General features: G+C 36.7%; 2 protein-coding genes across 6 annotated transcripts; both read left to right on the top strand.

Annotated features, from left to right (window-relative positions):
* The first annotated feature begins 565 nt into the window (after positions 1-565).
* LOC145909388 (uncharacterized) lies at positions 566-7,693 on the top strand. 3 transcript variants are annotated; one of them, XM_082996796.1, is made up of 15 exons: positions 566-684; positions 746-915; positions 1,017-1,858; positions 1,955-2,023; positions 2,318-2,422; positions 3,001-3,081; positions 3,207-3,266; positions 3,517-3,627; positions 3,960-4,040; positions 4,697-4,779; positions 5,312-5,492; positions 5,873-6,016; positions 6,468-6,626; positions 6,828-6,978; positions 7,253-7,693. In XM_082996796.1, the coding sequence occupies exons 1-15, from the start codon at positions 640-642 to the stop codon at positions 7,365-7,367; spliced, it is 2,397 nt and encodes a 798-aa protein (XP_082852922.1). In that variant the 5' UTR covers positions 566-639; the 3' UTR covers positions 7,368-7,693. The 3 variants fall into 3 exon arrangements, with proteins under 3 accessions (XP_082852922.1, XP_082852914.1, XP_082852907.1); XM_082996788.1 differs by having other exon boundaries at positions 2,312-2,422; positions 6,831-6,978; XM_082996781.1 differs by having other exon boundaries at positions 2,312-2,422.
* Positions 7,694-14,966: 7,273 nt separating this feature from the next.
* LOC145909412 (uncharacterized) lies at positions 14,967-25,517 on the top strand. Of its 3 annotated transcripts, none has more exons than XM_082996815.1 (14): positions 14,967-15,043; positions 16,880-17,038; positions 17,962-18,036; positions 18,580-18,749; positions 18,865-19,706; positions 19,786-19,866; positions 20,001-20,081; positions 20,247-20,333; positions 21,194-21,285; positions 22,091-22,271; positions 23,179-23,322; positions 23,774-23,935; positions 24,139-24,289; positions 25,061-25,517. In XM_082996815.1, the coding sequence occupies exons 3-14, from the start codon at positions 17,992-17,994 to the stop codon at positions 25,173-25,175; spliced, it is 2,151 nt and encodes a 716-aa protein (XP_082852941.1). In that variant the 5' UTR covers positions 14,967-15,043; positions 16,880-17,038; positions 17,962-17,991; the 3' UTR covers positions 25,176-25,517. The 3 variants fall into 3 exon arrangements, with proteins under 3 accessions (XP_082852941.1, XP_082852933.1, XP_082852948.1); XM_082996807.1 differs by having other exon boundaries at positions 16,877-17,038; XM_082996822.1 differs by having other exon boundaries at positions 16,877-17,038; positions 24,139-24,308; positions 25,061-25,189.
* Positions 25,518-26,236: the final 719 nt, after the last annotated feature.

Below are 26,236 nucleotides of genomic sequence, written 5' to 3'. Positions count from 1 at the left end.
CATTATTAATTTTCCCAGTTCAAGTAATAACTTAATTGTTATGCTTTTAATTTCAAAGTGATTTTATTTAGTTGTTTTTTAAATTTTCGGCTAAGTCAACCATAGTAGGCTAATATGTTTAAGGACGGTTTTTACAACATTTTGAACCGCCGACATTAGTCAGCATAATTATTATTAATTTAAGCGAATACAATCTATCAGGTAAAAATTCAATTGACGACCGACCGTAATTATTCATGGGTAACGATATTTCGTTTCCTTGGTTACACGAAACGCTCCTAATCAGTGCTAAAAGTTGATTTAGTCTTTTTATGCAAATAATTTTTATTTAAGTTGTTTAGCAAGTTCAGTAATGATTATATTCGTTAAACAATTTTTGAGTAAACTAAAATGTCCACGGTTAGACAACGTTCAAGTCTATAACACCAACAATTGTAAAGTGATTTTAAATTTATCGGCAGGCGCGACGAAATTTAGAGAGGTTTGCTTTGAATTACTTGTACCATTACTACACCAACAAAGTTTTATCTAGAGTTGTGTATTAAAAGATATGTATTTTGTGTCCAGGGTAACATTAAGATTTTTGGAATATCAAATCAGAAAGACGAGTGAAGAAATGTAGTCAAGCCAAGTTGAATTATGGCTTTCGCCTCATCTAACGAAAACCCTGAAGTGATTAATATTGTAAGTATGACATATAGAATGCATTTTGCTAATCACAAACTTATGTTGTGATTACATTTAGCTGAGAGAGTTCAAAGCTGAAAACATCAAGTGTGACATCAACCTGTGCATTGTTGGTCAAGGTGCATTTGGTGGAGTTTTGCTTGGAAAACATAAAAAAGTTGGATTTCTTGCTGTCAAGTGTTTGAAAGTCACTGGTGGAGAACATGAACAACATTTGCTAGAAAAAACGTTAGATTATGATTTTTGACAAATGTTTGTAATATTTGTCTTTTTGTCAAATATTGCTTATGACAACTTTTTATAACATAGCCTTTTGTGTTTTTTTGCAGATTCAAGCGGGAATACGAGAATTTACTGCGATCTCACCATGACAACATATCAACTGTTCATGGATACACCAAGTGGCCAGGAGCAATCGGGATTGTAATGCAATTCTATGGAGGTGGAAGTTTAAACATCCTAATCCTAGATGAAGATATTGAACTGGGACTTGGTTTGATTCTTCGCATGGCAACTGAAATAGCATCAGGAGTTGCCTACATTCACAACTGTGGAATCAACAAGCGATTGGTTCACTTAGATTTGAAGCCAGAAAATATTTTCATGACGCTTGACTTGCATTGTGTAATTGGTGATTTTGGATGTGCTCGGTTAGTCCAACTGACGTCAGGATCAACAACTCAACTCCTGGGTCGAAACACCCAACAGGGGTTGACACTATACTATGCAGCACCGGAAAGACTTCTTCAATATGCAAGACCTAAAAGAGAACAGGATGCCTACAGCTGTGGTATTATGTATTTTGAGATGCTAAGTCGGGAACAACCATACCAGTCAGAACAAGAGTTTTGGCACAAACTTGATCGTGGCCTGCGGCCTGACTGTGAAGCAATACAAAGCCTAAGAGAGCAAAGCAATGCAAACAACAGACAAATAGTTGATGTGATGGAAAGAGCGATGATCAGATGTTGGGATCAAGATCCAAATCAACGACCAGACATGGTTGATATTCGGGATGAATTCCAACAACTTCTTTCCAAACAAGATCCCACAGTAATTTTGCAGCAAGTAGCAAATGCTGCAAGGAACATGCATATTGTGGATCCAACAGCAACCCACAATCCAACTGTTCCACTCAGCCAGTTTTCTACACACACATGGAAATTTCATGGTAAATTTTGATTGATTTTTTTAGTCGTTTTTTTGAAATGGTGCAACTTTTTTGCTTCCGAAGTTTGTAATTTTCTGTGAAAATGAATTTTTGTAGATGTTGGTCCATTGCTTGGGGAAAACTTTCGACCAAGAGATCGAACACAACAAACTCTCCAAAGACAAGGCAAGTATTGTTGCTTGTTCTGTCAGGGGTATCTGACCCAAGAGCGATAGTCAACTTCATTACCTTCTTCATATGATTGTTTGAATTAGCAACTGATTTTCATTGTGTTAAAGAACATAAGTAAATTGATCAGTATAATGCAAAGTAATAAGTTTGAATGACAAACTATATGGTTCAACACACAAGCCCCTTAACTAAAATGTTCCACACCCCATTGGCCTTACTGATGTAAATTAAACATAATTCATTTTTCCATACATTTTATTTATTGGTTTATTGTGTCATAAGATACAGCTGAACAATCTGCAAGTCACCCTACTCCCCAACACTCACCCAGTGAAAGAAATCTTCCAGTGGATGATGACTTTCCCAATCCATCACCAGGAAGAAGTGGAAGTGGTAGTAAAATTTATTGCAACAATTTTTTTGTCAGATATAATCGTCATGGCAAAACAATGATTGCAAAACGGTAGTTAAATAATTTTTGCCAGCTGCAGATACTGTGGATACCGTGTTGACCTATAAGGTTTTTTCATTGCAGCTTGGTGTGACTTCTCTAGACCAGGGGTTCCCAAACTTGGGTCCACGGAACTTTGGGGGTCCGCAATGACTGCAAGGGGGTCCGTAAAGAGCAGCATTCGCTGCAGTATTTTATAACTTGAGTGGTTTCGTAAGCTTCCCAATATGTATAGTGGACAATTATTTTCCACTGATTACTTCTAGATGACTTAGCTGACCAAACGGTTTTCTTTTGTAAGGATGCACCTATTTCGATGCCCACCGTAATTGTATATTCACCACAAACTTGAAGTCTTTCAACCTGGCCATGTGGTCGGCAAAGCCATCTTTCCGATTCACACCAAGCTGCACTGATGAGACCTTATAAGTCGAAAAAGTGGCCATCTATCTGCAGCTCACAGAAATCATATTATTGGTTTCACTTTGCTTGCATAGTAGCCAGATAATTCCATTTGCAGGTGTTGGATTTGAAGCTAATCTGCCAAATGAGGGCAATAATCAGCAAATTGAAAGAGAACACCAATTACCACAAGCACAAGGCAAGTGTTAAATAAAACAAAATATATGGTAATATTAATATGTATAAATAAAATATAAATAAAATTTCACGCAACAAAAAATGTGATAACAGAAACATAAGGTTAGTGTGATGTTTGTTTTACAGGAGAAAGTATCTTGACTGCAGCAGATTCAAGTGATGTCACAAACCCCAAACTTCCAGTTGGTAAGAATATACAAAATGTTTTGTTGTTAATTATTAAAGGGTAAATATTAAACATGGGTTTATAAACAATTTAATGTTGTTGTTTGTGTGCTCAGCTAATTTTTAAATGAGTCGTTTTCACTGTACCGTAACGTATGGTGTTATGAATCGGAATATAACAAATTACTATTGACTAAAATATAATATTAATTGTATGGCTAAATTAATAATGCTTAATACAATGCATTTAACTGTATTTTTGCTATCTTAGATGCAAACAGAAGATCTGAAAGTCATGCTACACCCCAAAACCCACCCATTAAAAGAAACCTTCCAGTGGATCATGAGTTGCCCAACCCATCACCAGGAAGAAGTGAAAGAGGTAATTTTTTCTTAGAAGTAATCCTACTGTTTCCATTGTACAAGATTTTGTTGCTAAAAAAGTTTTACGATCATATAACCTCACTATCAAAAATTACTGTATTCTCTTGATTTGTCGTTTATTCACAACTGATGAAGCAAAAGGTACTCGCGAAAGCTAGTGTGCATTTTTTAATTTAAAAGTCAATTTTCTTAAAAGAGTGCCAAATCAAGAGAGTTCAGTTCGTAGACATATAAAGACTAGTACGGCATGTTTAATAATTTTTAAAAAGTAGGTTGTTTTTAGATGAATGATTGGAAATACCATCATAAAATAGTAGTGTATACGTTTAGGTGTTAACCTTGAAATTGATCCACCACTTGAGGGCAACATTCAGCCTAGTGAAAGAGAACAACAATCACTACCAGTACAAGGCAAGTGTTTGGGTACAGACTTGTGTTTCTGTATTTCTTTTTATTCTCAAAATCTAAACACAGCAAATAGAAGATCTACAAGTCCTTCTTCCAGTTGGTAGGAACCTTTAAAATGTTTTGTTACTTATTAAACTACTTGCATTTGAGAATATAAAGACTAGCCCGTACTGTTGTTAACGTTGTCATGTTTGAAAAAACATTTCAGCAAGAACTTATGCCATCATTATTTGCTTGCATTTGTAAACATGAAATTAATTGGCTGAATCTAATAATTAATTGCGTTTGTTATCTGTTATATTTCAACACATGATATACAGTGATGGTTCATTTACTTATAACCACATTGACAAAATGAAAAGTAACTCAGATTTAGTGCTTACTATGTATATTTTGAACTGAATTATCCTGGATTTTAACAAGACTGACTTTTTACATGACATTTGCACCTGATGAAGTGAGAGGTAGGAACTATTTTCGGCAAAAAGCCACAGGAATTTTTTTTGGCATAAAAGCAAATTACTCAGTTCGGGTATTAATGCTGATTACCTTCAAAATTGGATTTAAAAAATTTACTATTCTTATTAGGCCCTAACTAAGGCAGTCTTTTTTACTAACATTGAAATTCATATTATTTAATCTTGTTATATATTCATCAGGATTTCTTGTTATTGGTGGTGAGAATTCAGATAGAGATTGTGTGAAATGGAATGTTACCACAAAACAACATCAACATTTACCGGTTAGTTGTATTAGAGTTTTTAGCCATGCAAATTGATTTTTACCATCAGTTACCTAGAACATAGTTAACAAATGGACAAGTCAAACTCATTTTATGTGATGTATGAAACCATGGAATGCAAGTATGGCAAATCACAAATAGAAAAAATAACAAACGAAACAAATAGAAGCATTCAAAACATACATTACAGCTCAAACTTTTTGTAAACAAAAGTTCTACACTGTTTTCATGTTATTGCTCAGTTGTTTTATTGGTATTTTTAAATTAAAAACAATTTCATTTAATCTGCAAAAATTCTTGAAAAGTATGCCATACAATAAGTATAGTATAACAGGTCATTAAATCTGTAAAAATGGTGTCATGGCACCGTCAACTTCTGCACTCACTAACCAAAGATTGTTGCATCACAAACAGCAACAAGCTCAATTATGCAAACATATACAAGTTGCTTGCAGTCATAAACAGCTCCCAGGTTAAAAAACCACTGTCAAATTACGTTTTATGCATACAAGAATCACAATTTTATTTGCAGAAATTGAACACAGCAAGAAAATGCTCAACTTCATCCAAAGTTGGAAACACAGTTTATGTAATGGGTGGAGAAGATTCAACAAAAAGTTGTGAGATGATGAATTTGGAGAGAAGTGAGTGCTGGATGAAATTTGCAGATTTGTGTGAAGGTCGAGAGGATGCTGCATCTGCTGTTGTCGGAGGTCAGTTGCTATGATTGTACAAAATATTTTTAAACCAAAATTTAAATCCCTTCGGAACACAGCAGTAAATATAACACATTATTAAGGTTGTACAATATTAATTGGTTATTGCAAGCACCGCAGAACCAGAAGAATTAGGTTTGATAGGTAGAGGTTGTAATCAAGACTTGTTAAAGTTTTTTCGGTCAGTCACCCCATCTTTTACAAACATGCCAGTAAATAACTGAAATAGTGATATTTATTCAACAGAATAAATTCTTATCATGTGGATGGTACTTTGTTATGCTACAGAAATATTTGTTAATGACAATCACAAAAGTTGTATAGGAACCAAGTTTTAATGTTACCCAGTCTATTTTATTGACAATTCCATGTTACAGAGAAACTTTACCTTTCCGGAGGTCATGGTGGAGATCTCAAACCATTTTCATCCTACTTCATTTATAACATAGACGAAGACAGATGGGTACTTGGTGCCAACATGTTGCAACCAAGACATGCACATGGAATGTGTTCAATTGACAGTAAGAATATGTTTTAAATCTTTCAAAACTTATGAAGGCTTTCGCTTTTCTTGACAATACAAGGCAACAATGTATAATTCGCTTTAAACTTTAGACTCCCCACAATACTCACTCACTTATTACTCACAAATATTCCATGGAGTCGCAAACCTGTTTACTTATTGATGACGTCATATGCACGAGTTTTCATTTCGTTTCGTGTAAAATGAGCAAAAAATCTTATTTTTTTTTAATTAAACCCACGTTTAAAATAATTATTTGCGTGCTTACTGAGTTCGTGAATATCAACCATGATATTATTTAGTTTTTATTTACATCTTGATATAAAACTGTACCTTGTTTCTACCTTAAACGCAGTGCTTACTTCAATGATTGTTACGTAACATTACTACATAATCGTAATATGACGTCACAATAAATATTAACACAAGCGATTTCCAAATTTCTTCAGATGTTTTGTATTCTGTGGGCGGATGGTATGGCAGACAACCCTTACAATCATGTGAATTCCTCGATGTTCGTGTTGGAACCTCCACAGGAATCGCTTCTCTCGATGAAGCAAGATATTATTTAGCATGTGAAGAAATTGAAGGGAAGATCTATGCAATTGGTTAGTTATCAGAAGCTACATATTAACTAAAACTAGTAGTTTTTGAAACTGTTTCTGATTTCCTGGATTCTATCTATTAATGTGAGGTAACTTTACTTAAATCACACATGATGTAATTAAAGTTACATGAACAAATATTTCACTTAAATACAAAACAGAAGCCAAGAAAAATCTGGACAAGTTTTACTTTAAATCTGACAGGAGGTGGTGGTGGTCGTGGCCTCCTGCGAACAGTTGAAGAATACGAACCTAGAGTCAACAAATGGAAATATGTTTCTCCTCTCCTAAAACATCGTTACCGTCACTCTGCTTGTGTTATTGATGGGAGGATTTATGTTGTGGGTGGAAGGAGGTGAGGTTTACGTTTGAATGTTTTGTGCTAGTAATTGTGACGTCACTGTGGGGTTTGTTACTCATAATTGAAGGTGTTTAATGACTGGGATAATATATGTAAGTGTGGGATTTGCGCACAACCGACGGCCCTTGCTAATATTATGAAATAAATGTAGTTTTTCCATCGCAATATCAGTAATAAAAATATACAGAAAATGTGTGTTGTTGTCAGTTAAGTGAGTAAGAATTTGCTGCTGTTTAAAAATACTCACATTTATTTTGATTTTATTTAGGATTATCATCGATCCCCTGAAATCAGTTGAAGTTTACGATCCAACCTCAGATGTCTGGACACATGCTTTTGATCTTGACAAACCAGTTTATAATGCGACTGTTGTTGCTGTTTGAGATGTGTTTGTTTGTTCTGAAATTTAACATGCGGGTTGTAATGTAGGTCATGTGGCCGTGGGTTTTTTTCACAATATGTTGTTGCAACTTTTTTCACATTTTTGTATAAACATGCAACACTTCCACTGAAATATGTGTAGAGTAAGTGGAATTATTTGTTGTTGAAAATTTGATTAATTATCTTGCCTTTGAACAAAATTATTCTAATTGTTCCACTGTAACAACTTGCTACAAAATTAACCCGTGATCTAATTTTCGTTGGCCGCCAATTGTAATCCGGACAGCGACACAAAAGTTTGTAAATATATCTTTGTTTTGTATGTAAACGCATTGTTTTTTTATTACAAAGGGCTATTTTAAAGCGGTTGGTGATTTATTCAGCAAGTTGTGCGGTATAGGAAGAGCGAGCAACACGAAACACACGTTTAATAAAGCGAATACCACGGCATAAGAAAAAAGCAATGCACGCTTCGATGCACGAAGGAACAGTTCGGTTCGCCACAATTCACCAATAAACCCTTTTTTTCGTTGTCCATCTTGACAAATCCGTAGTGTCGCCGCACAACACATGTATATACTAAAAAAGGCCCAAAGCGTGTAACTATATTATGACCGAGAGTTAAAACCAAAGTCATTGTAATCACGCGTTCAACGCATGTCCAAGTTGTGATGTCCAATAAAACGACATGGGAAAAAAGAAGAACTCATTTCCGGTTTAGGTCAATTCCTGACCGGACAATTTAATAGGAAAAACCTGCCGAGCTGGTGGCAGGTAAAAAAAATTGTAGCCGGTAGAAGCAGCCACATTATAGTTGTGTTATTAACACGTAATTTGGCAATGAAGTCATATAGGTAACTTAGGCAACCAAACTAACTACGTAAAACAAGTTTAAATAATTACAGGCATTTCTTTGGCAAATAATAAATAAGTTTAATTTAAATACAAGTACTTCTTTCGCAAATGATAAACAAAGCTAAAATAAACATAACTACTTTCAGTTAATCGGAAAACAAAGTCTACCTAAACATAAATAACCTATTTAGGGCACTTAGCTAATCAAGCTATATAAATAACTGACGTAATCGACCAAATCGGCCACCTTCAAGTTGCATTCAAATTGCGCAACAACTCCAAATAAGGCATCAATACGTGTGGCCAACCGCAGACTATATAAGCAGAGCAACTAGTGCCTGCCAAATCAGTGTGTTTTAACTGTTGCTGTGTAAGGGTCTAGGCTGTTGGTTCTGCTTTAGTACACTGTATAGGAGCCCCAATTGTACTGTACTGTACTGTACTGTACTTGGATTTATTCGTTGGAAATTTTCAGTAAATGGATTTATGAACAACTTTGGACTGGCTTGAAGCTTGGTGGATGTGTGTGTTTAGTCGGCAGTTAGACTATTTAGAAGACGCACAGACTTGTGTAAAGGAGTTCTTTAACTCCAACAGTAAACCTTGAGATAGAGAATTGTTTTTTCCCGTTATTGGAATAACTAACTGATGGTGCCAGACAAAATATTGTTGTCCAAGCAGATGAAGAGGAAAAATTCAATCTGTAATATAACCAACAAAGATTCCGCACCAAATTGTCAGGTGGGTAGTGGACACAAACCCAACGAAAAGGGGGTGCAACGGTTGCGGCGCAGCAGGACCAATATCCGTCTGGTAGGAAATGGGGCCAATTCAGCCATTCATCGATGAATCTAAAGCAGTGTTTCTCAAACTTTTTTTATGTACCGCCCCCCAAATACCTTAGTCATTTAACAACGCCCAACAGAACAGATTTAAAAAAACACAGCGAATTTATTTGTTGCTTGTCAATTAATGCGATGGGTGAGGTTGGTGCAATGACAACAATTTCTCAATATCAGGTTTCATGTTGGACAAAAACAATCGTAAGTCTCCTCTATTAACGATATTGTTACGGAATTATTTCGGCAGCTTTGCAATTAAGCGGTTAGATGTTTTTGGGTGGCGATGTTATCCCCCAATTAGCCCTTCCACCTAATTCGGTACTTTGCACAAAACTGCCTCCCTAATTCTGATACTGCCCAGAACCCTGCAATAACGGCTCACCACAAAGCCAAAGTAACCCAGGCTGATTTAACTTATTGGACGTCGTGTTCAACTATAAAACGAATAAAAACAGTACAAAACGCCACTGGCCGGGATCTCGATTGCTCATACACAACACTGTACGCCGTGTTAACAACGCGATGCCCAGAAGAAGACAGGCTCGTTTTAGGGAAATCGTTCGTTAACTTACAATCGCCAACCAATCAGGATGCGCCTTCCGGACACGCGGCACATCCGGGGCATACAAAAATAAGCGGAGCGTAAAATAATAGGAAAGGGAGGGGAGACGAAGGTAATAAAATAGTGTGGTGAAAGTAAGTGAAGTGCGAGACTTAAAAGCGATATACGTGGGTAAAACAATATAATAAATAAAGTGGTAACAACGAAAGAAAACAGTGAAATTACAAGGTGTCAGGAAGAAATGTGAAAACAATGAAATACAAACAATAACTAACAAAAGTGTAAGGTGACGTGGAGGAAATAAAATTCGTTACAATATCAAGACGATTTCTCTTTCCATCTAAAAGAGTGGAGAATGCGCTGAACGCACGTTCCACCAAGTAAGAGCTGAGAAAATTACAGAAAGGTGCTCGCGTACCACCTGGAATGCGGTCGTGTAGGTTGGGAAACACTGACTTAGGCTATAAAAGAAAAATTGCCCTGTCACCAAGCGCCCACTTTGGGAACCACTGCACTAAAGCATCGCCGATGCCTTGTACGAATATGTGGACGGAAGGAATGAGAACACAGACAACAGCTGGTGCTCCGAAATTTCGCAAGAAGTTCTTGTCAAGCATTCCCGCAAGTTGTTTGAAATTTCCATGAGGTTCATGGCTTAGATTGTAATGTGGCCATTCCAATGCTTGTATATAGATGATTTTTATCTTTACGTAACGTGTTCAAACCCAAACCATACCGCATTTGCTATCAAAAAAGTCAGAACTGGCAAATAGGTGCAGTTTTATTATGTTTCAAAGAAAGTACCTTACGTATCTACAAATATATAGCGGTGACATCAAAGAACGGCAGTAAGGAGGCGAATTGAAAAGAACAATTAGAAGAGAAAGAACAATACGATACATTTATTTTTTGCGCCGAAGACGTCCCGCCCAATTTTGCGGTGTAGCAAGCATTAATACCCCTCTTCCTGCAGCACCAATCGGGTCGTTTTCGTTCGAGGTGCCCACTGGCGAGTTCCTGAGCATATCTCCCATCTTATTAATATTCGTCAACTTGTTCAGTGATGTCGTATCTCCTCCATCACTATTCTCTGGAGCATTTTTCCCCTTTCTTTTGCGAGATTTACGGCCGACTCCATTCTCGTCCGCAATACTCTCCGTGTCCTTGTGAAAGTTAAATTGGTGGATTTTAACTGGTGTAAGTTGATATTTTTACAAAAGAAAATACTATGATAATAATACTCATTTTTGTGTGAATTGACCACTCGCGTTGAAACTAGCGCAATATTTTGTTCTAAAATATTCAATTGCGGTGATTGACAAGATAAGCAAGTTGCACTAGCTATGCAAGCTAAACACAAACTAGCCCTGTGCGTTGTTAATTCCGCTACCACATGCACTACGTCATCGTACATTGTTGTCAAACAATCGATCTATTATCTTGAAGCGTTTACTCAAGTGTGACCGGAGCTGGGCAGGACTCCGTGCCAAAATATCCTTGTTAAGAAACTCAAATCTAAAAACAAACAAAACATGCAAACATAAACAAAACATGCAAACACAAACAAAACAAGCAAACATAAACAAAACATGCAAATACAAACAAAACATGCAAATATAAACAAAACATGCAAAACGTAAATATAAACACAGAAATAAAAAACAGCTGTTAACGCAAAAATCCATCAACAAAATATAAAAATAAACTGTTATCTAATATCATTATTTGAACTGTTATAATAATAAAAATAATAACGTATTTATTGGCTCTTCCTTGCTCGCCTTCGTTCTTTTGCGCCCCCTTGCGGACTTCTTCAACACCGACGTGACGTTTTTGAGAGGAGTTCGTTCCATATTCGTACTCACAGCCTCTAGAGCGGCAGTGACTTTTTCCAGTCTTTCCAGGAATCCAGTTATTGGAGACTCCGCGATTTTTTCCTGAAAATCACAACAAACTTACAATGCTTAGGAGGCCAAATTATTCAAACTGTCAAATGATTTGGTATACAGACATTAACAATTTGTTCAGCACAACACTGCAGAAACATATGGAACCCCAGCAAAGTGTGTTTTCCAAGAAGTACAAATTTGTGGTGTCGCAGGGGAATTAAATTTTCTCAATCACTTAATGAAACCGCAAGGGAAACACTGCTTCGTGTCGCAAAATCATAAACAAACTTTCGACTACATTCGAGGGACACAAATAAAATATTTGAAATACCAACCTTAGAAGAAACGGGTTCCTGTTGGACGGAAACTGGCATTGCTGAAGCAGAAACACACTTGTGCTGTAAAGAACCACATGTAAATACGTAACGTTCTAGCAATTAATACACTAGTGTTAGTGCATTGCCCAACAGACAACAGAAACAAATAAAATTGTGCAACCAAATAAAGCAGTGCTTCCTAACCTTTACACATACGCAAAATCGCAACCATTCGACGAAACGCAGTTATTTTTAGCAATTTTGTACAAAAACAGAAAACAGCGTGCACTGTCTGTAGTTCACTTATTATTGTGGCTCATATGCTTCCATAAAATCGGATTAAAACTTCATAAAACAAGTGTTTAAATATATTTCATCCCAAAAAAATTAAGGTGTTGTTGCGCAACATACGAATAAACATTTCAAAGCTCTTTAATGATTGCGTAAAATAAAATATGTTAAAGCCGTGGAACCATTATGTTCACCGGTCTTGCAGCCACAGCACGAAATACGGTAAATTTCAAATGTGAAAAATAATTTTATTGATATATTTTTTGATAAATTTACTGCGCTTGCACCAAAAATAACAGCAAGCTCTTTACTGCTTGTTAACCAAAGAGATGCTGATTGGCCATTTTTAGGTGCAAGCGCTGTAAATTTACCACAAAATGTAACAAAATATGTTTTCACATTTTGAAATCATCTGTAACTTTATAAGTGTTTTTTCTCTGTGACTCTGACAACAACAACATTAACAAGAACACGAATCCTTGAATTTTAATAAAAGTGTGATTCGAAAAACACTACTCACTTTCTGCAGGCGACTTTGCAAATCAACAATCTTGTCCTGTTGAGTGGTTTTTGCCACCAGGAGTTCCCGCTGTTTATTGTAAAATTCTCTTAAGTTACCAAAAAAACACAACGCTGTGAAAAAATACACTTCAAATATCGATAAAAGCGGCGCGACTTTCCTTTAAATTATCGTAAAGGCTGGGTTTTACCAACAATGTCATGTGATCAAAATTAAAAAAATCGTCGCACCGGCACATTCTTTCTCTTGAAGGCCAAGACACCACATACTGCAACGAATCCCACTATTAATGTTGGAAATCGGCTATAAGAGGAATTAATGGAACCACTTCCATCTATATTGATATGTGGTTTCAATATTTGAAGATATTTCTTCGCTCCAACTGCTATTAAATTGCATGTTTGCTCCTGGCCCACGATCCACCTTAGACGCGAATGTCGCAAACATTTCCATGAGACGCAAACGCGTAACATTTTGTTGAATGACACCAAACAGACCAACAGATGAAGAGGCGAGAGTCAGGCAGGTATGGGTATGATTGTGTAGGTGTGTTATTTAGCTTGGCAGCTCATCTCTATGTCATGGGTGTGCGTTGCTTCGTTGCATACGGAAATTTTTTGGCGAGAGTTTTTTCAACTGTGTTTTCACTGCAGAACTTTTGATACGGTCATAGTGCTATTCTTGCTGTCAAGCATTGTAATTTAAAAGAACTGTTCTTCTGGCATAAGGTTACGTCGGTTGCAATAAAAATCTCGTAACCTTATATCAGAAGAACAGTTCAGATACGGTCATTTTTCAAATACGATCATACCGGTTTATGATTGCAAGTAGTACGGATGGGATTGTATTCAAACCTTCATACTGCTGCTGTATTTGGCAGTTGGACGGGCGTGACCCCTTGCGCCCACACATTGCAACAGGCGGGAAATTCTGTAACTGTTTGTTACGCGCAAAGCACATCGGGCAAAAGGAACAGTTTAACTTTATTCTGACAAACAACACCAGTCAGAGGCGGGGTCAGCAGGGGGCGCCACGTAACTACACAGGATCGCGTTGCGGCACAGGGCTCATGTACAGAGTACAAGGCGTCGCGGTTACTACACAAACAGGCATAGAATTAGCGACCACGAGAATTAATTACCTACTGTTCCTTACCAAACTATTTTGGGACCAGAGAGTCACAACTCGGGCTTTTCCAAAAATTGATTTTTACTCTGTAAACAAGTTAAACATTATTTACAAAGATGTTATGCTGTACAATGATAAACGCAATTACCGTATAACCGTGCGCTGATATTCAACTATTGACACTTACGTTTCACTAAAAATTGTCCTCATTCAAATAGAATACAAAGATTAGTTTCCTACAGCAGTGCATGACAACTAATCCACTGCAAACTCAAGACAACAATAGCAATGACAGACGTAAGGATTCTGAAGGGATAACGACTTGTGTGACCTAACAATCATACATTGTGTTGTGACTGCCTTCAAAAACTACCAACTAATCATAACACAATATAGAAAACATATTAAACTTTGGTACTTTAAAAAATGCAGAGACATTGCGATGCAAGTTTTCATTAAACTCGCAAAAAACACCACACTTGCTTGCAACACAAATTTCGCATATTTCATGACTACACAAGGTGAATGAGGGATTGCTTTTCAGTATAAACTTGCCATGGTTTGTGTTAAATCACCACTGTTAAAAAGTATTAGTTTCTTGCAGTTTGTATTTGATATTGTTTGTGGTTGCAAGATTTTTCGCAGATGCTTATGCGCAACATTCTGTTGAATCACACCGAACAAAACATGAAATGAAGAGGCGAGAGCAGGCAGGTATGGGTATGATTGTGTAGGTGTGTTATTTAGTTTGAAAGGTATCTCCATGCAATATGTGTGGGTTGCTTCGGTGTATGCGGAAACTCTGGCGAGCGTTTAGCCAACTGCGTTGCGTTTTCTCATTAGCGAACAAAGGTTTACAAGTGACAGTCACTACACGTTATATGGAATTGTATTTATACCTAGATATGCATCGTAATGCATGTAACATTTAGGTTAGGCCACCAGAATGCATGTAACATTTAGGTTAGAACATTTTGTAGCACAATTTATTTATGATGTAGATTAGGTATTTATTCTCAAAATAAATAACGTTACGACTAAGACCGATTGTAAGATTATTCCATCGATAAAATCAATCATTTTGTTTATTCGAAAAATTGTATTTTCAACACTAATGATGTTGCTATCACAAGATGCATCGTACTGACGTCGAATGGTGGTATGACAATAAATAGATTATTTGATATATCTGTATGTAGGAAACGAATGTAGTTAGGAAACATCAAGCGATGACTCTTTTATCATCTACTGCTGATCCAGAAGTATTACAACTTGTAAGTATCAACATTTTCGTTTAATGCATTAGTTCCAAAAGGGTGGATCGTTTTGATGTTGATAAGAAGTCGTAAGCTTCGTGACGTTTCAGCCGATGCTGAATTATTGTATGACGCAGAGGAATTCGTCATCAGAAAGGGTTAACACGCGGGTAACACAGCTATCTTACGAGGTAGCGGCTTTTTTACACGCAATAATTCATATGCTAACTTTCTAACGATATAAAAATCTTTAAAAAAAACATTTTAATGTTCAAGTATAAATACGTTTTCAGAACTCCGAACATACTAGGTGACCCAGCAAATACTCAGCACCAAATCTAATAATACCCTGCTTTCGAACGTTACTAAGCTTAACTTGAATTTCGTGGGGACGCATGGTCAAATCAACCGAATATTAACCATAATCCCATACGCCCTTTCACGCTCTAGCCCTTATTCAGCGGTACATACACTTTCGGCAATAAAACCAAGCACATAAGGCGACCTAGCAAATACTCTGTGTTTCTACATACCTCGGCAAATGTATAAAAGTGTGCATCAAACGGACGAGAGCTTTCAAACGGCCAACAATTCCACTCATGCCGCTGTTCCTATGGATGTCATCTTTCATTACAAAAACGGTGTTGGTTCCAAACCCAAACCACAAATTCAACATTTTCAACGATAGGAGAGGGAATTCCTCTGTTGCATGACAGATGTTACCACCAGGCATCCTTGAAGCTGCAAAATCAAAAGAAAATATTAAGACGGTTTTGTGTTATAAGGCGAAACGTATTTCCGAGCATTGCTTTCGAAAATATAGAGCAACCTTTTCCGGCTGTTTTTGACGGGAAACCCGCAACGTAGTCTGCTTCCCAGATATGCTCACTCTTGGGTGCAAACATTCAACCAGTTTTGAATAATTTTGTCCATAGAAAATTTCGCGTTTACCAATATTTGTCAGGAGCTTCGCCATTCTCAAATGGTTTCTCAATGCAAATAAATGACTTTCTGTTTTGTTTGTGCTGACCAGCCTTGTAGACCCGATCACTCTCCTCGCCGCTCGGCTCGCCAACGTCAAGCCTAATACCCGCATAATGAGATCCAGCGAGAAAATAATGTTACGAAAACAACGAGAAACATTCCTTTGTTGTAAACAACTCGAAATGAAAAAAACAATAATAATAATCTTTGTAATAAATTAATTTTATGGTTAATATTCGGTTGATTCGACTATACAATACTAAAACATAGAATGAAAACTCTTTTCGTCACGCATGAGTAACACTTGACTCAAATGAAAAATGCATTGGGTTAAATGCGATTTTGGCGTTTTTCAGAGAAACTGCGTCCAAACAGGCGTTAAAAATGAAAATTGCGTTTTTTAGTTGAGAGAGTTCAAAGCTAAAAACATCTTTTGTGACGTCAAGCTGTGTGTAGTCGGTCAAGGTAGCTATGGCAAAGTTTTTCTTGGAAAACATGAAAAGGTTGGGTTTCTTGCGGGGTCAGCAGGGGGCGCCACGTAACTACACAGGGTTGCGATCCGGCATGGGGCTCGTGTACAGAGTGCAAGGCGCTGCGGTTACTACACAAATAGGCATAGAATTAGCGACCACAAGAATTACATGCCTACTTGTCCTTACCACACTATTATGGGACCAGAGAGTCACAACTCGGGCTTTTCCAAAAATGGATTTTTACTCTGTAAACAAGTTAAACATTATTTACAAAGAAGTTATACGGCACAATGATGAACGCAATTACCGTATAATCGTGCGCGGAAGTTGGACACTTGGGTTTCACTAAAAATTTTCCTTATTCAAATAGAATTTACAAATTAGTTTCCTTCAGCAGTGCACATGACAACTAATCTACTGCAAACTCAAGACAACAACAGCAGTGAAAGACATAAAGGGTTCTGAAGGGATAATGCCTTGTGTGACCTAACAATATACATTGTGCTATAACTGCACACCAAACAGAACAACAGATGAAGAGGCGAGAGTCGGCCAGGTATGGGTATGATTGTGTAGGTGTGTTATTTAGTTTGGCAGCGCATCTCTATGTCATGTGTGTGGGTTGCTTCGTTGTATGCGGAAACTCTGGCGAGCGTTTGGCCAACTGCGTTTAACTGCATATTATGGGCGTTTTCTCATTAGCGAACAAAGGTTCACAAGTAGTGATGTTCCCAGTTCCAAATTATCCGGCCCGGCCGGATCCGGATAGTTATTCATCACATCCGGCCGGATAATTTGGATCCGGCAGTTTGTTAACACCGATTCGTGTATTATGGCAAAAATGTTTGATTGCCAAACAGAATGCTATGTTAAGGTTAGCCTGTCATGAGTGGAACAAATAAACGTGGGTATTTATTAATATGGTATAACACGTCACGAAAAACCTTAATAACAAACAACAGAAAAATCGTAGGTCGGCGAGTATCACAGACTGGGTCCCAAAAACGAGTAATTTGCGAAATGTTTGTCAAAAAAATGCTTTCCCAACTATCCGGTAAAATTAAGTGTATTATCCGGCCGGGTCCGGGTATTGAAAGTTGGTCAATATCCGGCCGGGTCCGGGTACCCGGATCCGGCGCAACACATCACTATTCACAAGTGACAGTCACTACACGTTATATGGAATTGTATTTAAACCTTGATATGCACTGTAATGCAGCATGTAACATTTAGGTCAGGCCATCAGGATTGAAACATTTTGTGTAGCACAATTTATTTATGATGTAGATTAGGTATTTATACTAAAAGTAAAAAACGTTACGACTAAGACCGATTGTCAGATTATTCCATCGATAAATGCAATCATTTTGTTTATTCGAAAAACTGTATTTTCAAAACTAATGATGTTGTTATCACAGGATGCATCGTATTGATGTCACATAATGACAATAAAAAAATATTTGACATATCTGTATATAGGGAACGAACGTAGTTAGGAAACATCAAGCGATGGCTCTTTCCTCATCTACTGCTGATCCAGAAGTATTACAACTTGTAAGTTTTTACATTTTCGTTTCATGCATTAGTTCCAAAACAGTGCGTCGTTTTAATGTTGATATGGAGTCCCAAGCTTACTTTGTGGCATATAAAAATTATTTCCATGACAAAATGCGTGACGTTTAAGCCGATGTTGCATTATTGTATAACGCAGGGAAATTCGTCTTCATAATGGTGTCCAGCGAAAAAAATAATGTTACAAAAACAACGAGTAACATTCCCTTGTGATAAACAACTCGAAAATGTAAAAACAAAACAAAACAGTAATAATTTGTTTTGATAAATTAATTTTATGGTTAATATTTGGTAAATTCGACCATAAAACATAGAATAGAAACTCTTTTCGTCACGCATGAGTAACACTTGACGCAAAATGAAAAATGCATTGGCTTGAATGCGATTGCGTCCAAAGTGTTGTTAATTGGCTTAACCACGCTAAAACTTGAAGTAATCAATGCGTTGCAGAATAAATTAACACTTTAAATCGCGATTTCAGATAAGGATTTTACTTGAAAAAACAGTGAAAATTGCATTTTTTAGTTGAGAGAGTTCAAATCTGAAAACATCTTTTGCGACGTCAAGTTGTGTGTGGTCGGTGAAGGTAGCTTTGGCAAAGTTTTCCTCGGAAAGCATGAAAAAATTGGATTTCTTGCTGTCAAATGCTTGAAAGTCACTGGTGGAGAACATGAACAACACCTGTTTGAAAAAACGTAAAAATATGTGTTTGAATTAATTTTTATAACATGTTTGGAGTTTTTGTAGTCAATAATGATCCAACACAAAGCCAAGATAGTTAGATCAACATATTGTTTACATTTCTTGTAGATTCAGACGCGAGTATGAGAATTTACTGCGATCTCGCCATGACAACATATCAACTGTTCATGGATACACCAAGTGGCCAGGAGCAATCGGGATTGTAATGCAATTCTATGGAGGTGGAAGTTTAAGAATTCTAATCCTGGATGAAGATATTGAACTGGGCCCTGGTTTAATTCTTCGCATGGCAACTGAAATAGCATCAGGAGTTGCCTACATTCACAATTGTGGAATCAACAAGCGATTGGTTCACATGGATTTAAAGCCTGAAAATATTTTTATGACGCTTGACTTGCATTGTGTAATTGGTGATTTTGGATGTTCCCGATTGATCCAATTGACGTCAGGATCAACAACTCAACTTCCCGGTCAATCCAAATCACCTGGGTTGTCACTTTACTATGCAGCACCAGAAAGGCTTCTTCAATATGCAAGACCTAAAAAAGAACAGGATGCCTACAGCTGTGGTATCATCTATTTTGAGATGCTAAGTCGTGAACAACCATACCAGTCAGAACAAGAGTTCTGGCACAAGCTTGAGAGGAGTCTACGACCGGACTGTGAAGCAATACAAAGCCTAAGAGAGCAAAGCAATGCAAACAACAGAGAAATAGTTGATGTGATGGAAAGTGCGATGATCAGATGTTGGCATCAAGATCCAAATCAACGACCAGACATGGTTTACATTCGGGATGAATTCCAACAACTTCTTTCCAAACAAGATCCCAGAGTAATTTTGCAGCAAGTATTGAATGCTGCAAGGAACATGCATATTGTGGATCCAACAGCAACCCACAATCCAACTGTTCCACTCAGCCAGTTTTCCACACAGACATGGAAGTTTCATGGCAAGTTTTGCATGATTAGATTTTTTCAAGACATCTTTTGGAATTGTGCAATTATTCTGTAAAAATGATTTTTTTGTAGATATTGGTTCAGTAATTGATCCACTACTTGGAGAAAACCTCCAACCAAGAGAAAGAACTCAACAAGCTCCACGAAGACATGGTAAGTTTGTTTTTCACAATGGTTTACATTAAAGTAGTATAATGCTTTAGTGTTAATGTACAATGGAACTTATATATTGATATACATACTTTATATCTCTTGTTTGTGTATTTGTTGAGGATTTTTGTTTGTAGATATTGGGCCTGAAATTAACCGACCACTTGATGGCAACATTCGTCCAGTTGAACAAGCACAACAATCCCCACAAGTACAAGGTAAGTAATATCTTTTATGAAATGGTTGTCCAAGTTTGTGGGTGTCAGAGGCTGTAATATTCCTTAAATGCAAGCTGCCGTCCAAGAAGCCCAAAAATTAGTCTCACAGAATAAACTGCGGAAGTAAAACCAATACCTCCCTAAATATTTCCAATTTAAATACAGCAAATAGAAGATCTACAAGTCATGCCACACCTGAATTCCCACCCAGTGGAAGAAACCATCCAATACGTATACAGAGAAGCAAAAACGGTAATTTGTATTTTTCAATAACGTGACATTGTAAACATTGAGCATTGCAGCATGATAGAATCAATACCAACATGTGAAGTAATTTACTACAAAATGTTAGTTTGGTGTTTGTGTAAGAGAGCCATAAGACCCTATTTTGTAGCTACTTCACAAAATCTGATGAAATGATTGTCTTAAGTAGATTTAATATATCAGTTAATGGATGTTGTATCTAGTCTATTTATGTTGCAAGAAAACAGATACTCATGTTTAGATAATCATTTCCTAAAAACACGAAAAAAAGCATGATTGAGCTATTTGTCACCAAATTTAGTCTTGGTCTTTGCTGCAAGCTAACATGTACAGAAATAAGCCCAATATCGCATGTCATCAGCTGCCTAAATAAATAGCAAGCATTTCTTTACTCAGTATTTCTTTTTACCAATACCTCCCTAAATATTTCTTTTTAAGTAAATTTTCCTGTTGGAAAATTTAAGTTTCCTCATCTATTTTGCATTCCGACGTTGGTACAACCCTTCTGCAATGGTAAAACATTTGTCCCAGGAAAGTTGCTTTGCAGCCCCCTGGCTCTGTTCCTGCTATCCTTTAGTACAAACGATATTTTTAAAGGCTCCTCAGATCCTAGTTGAGTTTTTGTCTGTAAAAATATTATTTTTTCGTAAAACCTTCAAAATAGTATTAGTGGACTTTTGTGAGTCACAAGCCACAGAAATTATTGTTGGCAAAAAAGCAAATCTCTCAGTTTGGGTATTTATGTTGATTACCTTTAAAATTGGACATTATTGATTTATTGCTCTTATTAACTCTGGCAGACGTTTTTTTACTAACATTGAAATTCATATTATTTAAACTTGTTATAGATTCATCAGGATTTCTTGTTATTGGTGGTGAGAATTCAGATAGAGATTGTGTGAAATGGAATGTTACCACAAAACAACATCAACATTTACCGGTTAGTTGCATTCGAGAATTTGCCATGCGAATTGGTTGTTACCGTCAGTTTCCTAGGGCATAGTTAACAAAGGGACAAGTCAAACTCTGCATTTTATGTAATGTATAAAACATTGAATACAAGTTTGGCAAATCACAAATAGAAAAACAACAATTAGAAGCATGAAGACAACATCGAACTCTGCACTATAACCATAACATTGAGCTGTGCAGTCCTTGTCTGCTTTCATGGCGTAGCTCAGGTGTTCAACCTTCCACTGTGACCCAGTTGGTGATCCTGTTCCAAACTCACACTAATGTCACACTCAGTATTGTTTGATGAAAAGTGCACAAAGTATATTATTATCGATGCTTTCAATAAATACATGACAGCTTAAACTTTCAACCTTTCATCACTTACTGATTATAAACAAAAACTATACACTTAAAACAATTTTACCTAATCAGCACCAATTCTTGAATACCATGCCATACAACAAGTATATCTGCTAAACTGGGGTATACAGAATGTCCCAATGCTAGATTTATTCGTCAGAAATGTATCCGGCTTTAACTAAAAATGTAAAGAAGGTTTGTAAAAATGGTGTCATGGCACCTTTAAGTTCTGCACTCACCAACCAAAAAATTGTTGCATCACAAACAGCAACAAGCTTAATTATGCAAACATGTACAAGTTGCTTGCAGTCATAAAAAGCTCCCAGATGGAAAACCACTGTCAAATTACATTTTAGTCCCAATAAAAATATTGATGTGGATTAACACATGAGGTGTGAAATGCATACAAGGTTTCACTATTTTATTTGCAGAAACTGAACACAGAAAGAATCTTCTCAACTTCAGCCAAAGTTGGAAACACAGTTTATGTAATGGGTGGAAGCGGTCCAACAAAAAGTTGTGAGATGATGAATTTGGAGAGAAGTGATCGCTGGATGAAATTTGCTGATTTGTGTGAAGGTCGAGTGGATGCTGCATCTGCTGTTGTCAGAGGTCAGTTGCTATGATTGAACAAAGCATTTTTCAATCAAAATTTAAATGCTTTCAGAACACAGCAGTAAATATAACACATTCATGGGCGTATCCAGGGGGGGGTCCGAGGGGTCCGGACCCCCCCCTTTTGTGAAATATTTTGGTCTTTTTTGATAACTAAACAAACGCCACTGTATTTTTTTGTCAAAATCCGCGTGAAAACTAAAAATTGCTTTGACGTTGACCTAAAAACCGCATCGTGTTGCATTCGCCATTGTTTCCAAACAGGGAGCATTGTTACCAAACATGTTGCATTGTTACGAAACAAGTGTCATTTTTCGTCAGTTCAGGGACGAAACGTCGTTTTTCAGTGGCCACGTTGTAATGACAAGCGGTTTACTTGCGTGAAATTCAATTAGTTTAGTTGTTAAACTTTCCATAGCATTACACAATTGGGCAAGCCAGAAAGCCACCGTTTATGTGACGATTGGCGCGAACACCGGCGTTCGTATTTTGCGATTCTCGCCCACAATAGTTTATGCTCAGTTTATACCTGAAAATCGGGGAATTCCCTAAAAACATTTGGACCCCCCCCTTTAAAAATTCCTGGATACGCCCCTGAACACATTATTAAGGTTATACAATATTAATCGGTTATTACATGCCCCTCACAACTAGAAGAATTAGGTTTGATAGGCAGAGGTTGTAATCAAGACTTGTTAAAGTTTTTTGGTCAGCCAACCCATCTTTTGCAGACATGCCAGTAAATAACTGACATAGTGATATTTATTCAACAGAATAAATTCTTGTCATGTGGGTGATACTTTGCTATGCTACAGAAATATTTGTTAATGACAATCACAAAAGTTGTATAGGAACCAAGTTTTAATGTTACCCAATCTATTGTATTGACAATTCCATGTTGTAGAGAAACTTTACCTTTCCGGGGGTCTTGGTGGAGATCACAAACCATTTTCATCCTACTTGATTTATGACATAGAAGAAGACAAATGGGTAATTGGTGCCAACATGTTACAACCAAGACATGGACATGGAATGTGTTCAATTGACAGTAAGAATATGTTTTAAATCTCTCAAAACTTATGAAGGCTTTCCCTTTTCTTGACAATGCAAGGCAACAATGTAAAATTCGCTATAAACATTAGACTCCCTACAATACTCACTCTCTTGTTACTCGCAAATATTTCATGAAGACGCAAAACTGTTTACTTAGTGATGACGTCATAAGCACGAGTTTTCATTTCGTTTCGTGTAAAATGAGCAAAAAATCTTTTTTTTATTAAATTAAACCCTTGTTTAAAATAATTATTTGTGTGCTTACTGAGTTCGTGAATATCAACCTTCATATTATTTAGTTTTTATTTACATCTTGATACAAAATTATCCCTTGTTTCTACGTTAAACGCAGTGCTTACCTCAATGATTGTTACGTAATATTACCACACAATCGTAATATGACGTCACAATAAATATTCACACAAACGATTTGGAAATTTCTTCAGATGTTTTGTATTCTGTGGGCGGAGTTGGTGATGACAGACAACCCTTACAATCATGTGAATTCCGTGATGTTCGTGTTGGAATCTCCACAACAATCGCTTCTTTCAATCAAGAAAGATGTTGTTTAGCATGTGAAGAAATTGAAGGGAAGATCTATGCAATTGGTTAGTTATCAGAAGTTAAATATTAACTAAAACTAGGAGTTTTTGTAACTGTTTCTTATTTCCTGGATTCTGACTATTAATGTGAGGTAACTTTACTTAAATCACACATGATGTAATTAAAGTTACATGAACAAATATTTCACTTAAATACAAAACAGAAGCCAAGAAAATCCCTGGACAAAGTTTTACTTTAAATCTGACAGGAGGTGTTGGTCGTCGTGACTCCCTGCGAACAGTTGAAGAATACGAACCTAGAGTCAACAAATGGAAATATGTTTCTCCTCTCCTAAATACTCGTTGCGATCACTCTGCTTGTGTTATTGATGGGAGGATTTATGTTGTGGGTGGATCGGGGTGAGGTTTACGTTTGAATGTTTGTACTAGTGATTGTGACGTCACTATAGGGTTTGTTACTCATAATTTAAGGTGTTTAATTTACTTTTACTTAATATCATTAGCAAGGTCAGTCGTGCGCAAATCACACACTTACATATATTATCTCAGTCATTAAACGGTAGACACTTAAACCACCTCACGGACGGGCGAAACGGGACTTCCATGCGTGGCTACTCAACATTAGTTTTCACGAAGACTTTGCAATATTATAACTCTAATATTTAGTTTGTGTATGCAAAAACGTTGTTACACACTAAGAGCATTTTGTTTTTTGGTAGATTTGCCTAAAGACCGTGAATTTCGATACTTTAGGACGTGTGTAGCATTGCCGAAGCACGTGGTGAACGAAACAAACGTTTCGTTGATGGAATATGTTTTGCTTGCTTTTAAAATATGCAATGACTTGATAACTATTTTAGTTCAGGAAGAATGATATTTCCAACAAACATGTGCGAAAAGCTAGTTTAACATATCACGAAAACCGGGGAAATCCCGTTTCGCCCGTCCGTGAGGTGGTTTAAGTGTCTACCGTTTAATGACTGCGATAATATATGTAAGTGTGTGATTTGCGCACAACCGACTGACCTTGCTAATGATATTAAGTAAAAGTAAATTTTGTGTCCCAATATCAGTAATAAAAATATACAGGATATGTGTGTTGTTGTCAGTTGCGTGAGTAGGAATTTGCTGCTGTTTAAAAATACTCACGTTTATTTTGATTTTATTTAGGAGTTACGTCGATCCCCTGACATCAGTTGAAGTTTATGATCCAACCTCAGATGTCTGGACACATGCTTTTGATCTTGACAAACCAGTTGACTGTGCGACTGTTGTTGCTGTTTGAGATGTGTTTGTTTGTTCTGAAATTTAACATGTAGGTCATGTGGTCGTGGGTTTTTTTCACAATATGTTGTTGCAACTTTTTTCACTTTTCTGTATAAACATGCAACGCTTCCACTGAAATATGTGTAGCGTGAGCGGGATTATTTGTTGTTGAAAATGTGATTAATTGTTTTACCTTTGAACAAAATTAATGTAATTGTTCCGTTGTGACAACTTGCTACAAAATTAACCCGCGATCTAATTTTCGTTGGCCGCCAATTGTAATCTGGACAGCGACACAGAAGTTTGTGAATATATTTCTGTTCTGTATGTAGAGGCATTGTTTTTTATTACAAAGGACTATTTTAAAGCGGTTGATGTTTTATTCAGCAAGTTGTGCGGTATAGGAAGAGCGAGCAACACAAACCACACGTTTAATAAAGCGGATACCATGACACCAGAAAAAAGCAATGCACACTTCGATGCACAAACGAACAGTTCGGTCACCACAATTCACCAATAACCCCATTTTTTCGTTGTCCATCTTAATAAATCCGTATTGTCGCCGCACAACACATGTATATACTTAAAAAGGCCCAAAGCGTATAACTATATTATGACCGAGAGTTAAAACCAAAGTCATTGTAATCACGCGTTCAATGTCCAAGTTGTGATGTCCAATAAAACGACATGGGAAAAAAGAAGAACTCATTTCCGGTTTAGGTCAATTCCTGACCGGACAATTTAATAGGAAAAACCTGCCGAGCTGGTGGCAGGTGAAAAAATTGTAGCCGGTAGAAGCAGCCACATTATAGTTGTGTTATTAACAGGTAATTTGGGCAATGAAGTCATATAGGTAACTTAGGCAACCAAACTAACTACGTAAATCAAGTTAAAATAATTACAGGCATTTCTTTGGCAAATAATAAATAAGTTTAATTTAAACACAAGTACTTCTTTCGCAAATGATAAATAAAGCTGAAATAAACATAACTACTTTTAGTTATTCGGAAAACAAAGTCTACCTAAACATAAATAACCTATTTAGGGCACTTAGCTAATCAAGCTACATAAATAACTGAC

The sequence above is a fragment of the Ascidia mentula genome, chromosome 1 (assembly GCF_947561715.1).
Source record: "Ascidia mentula chromosome 1, kaAscMent1.1, whole genome shotgun sequence".
NCBI classification, from domain to species: Eukaryota; Metazoa; Chordata; class Ascidiacea; order Phlebobranchia; family Ascidiidae; genus Ascidia; species Ascidia mentula.
This window is presented reverse-complemented; position numbering and strand designations above follow the sequence as displayed.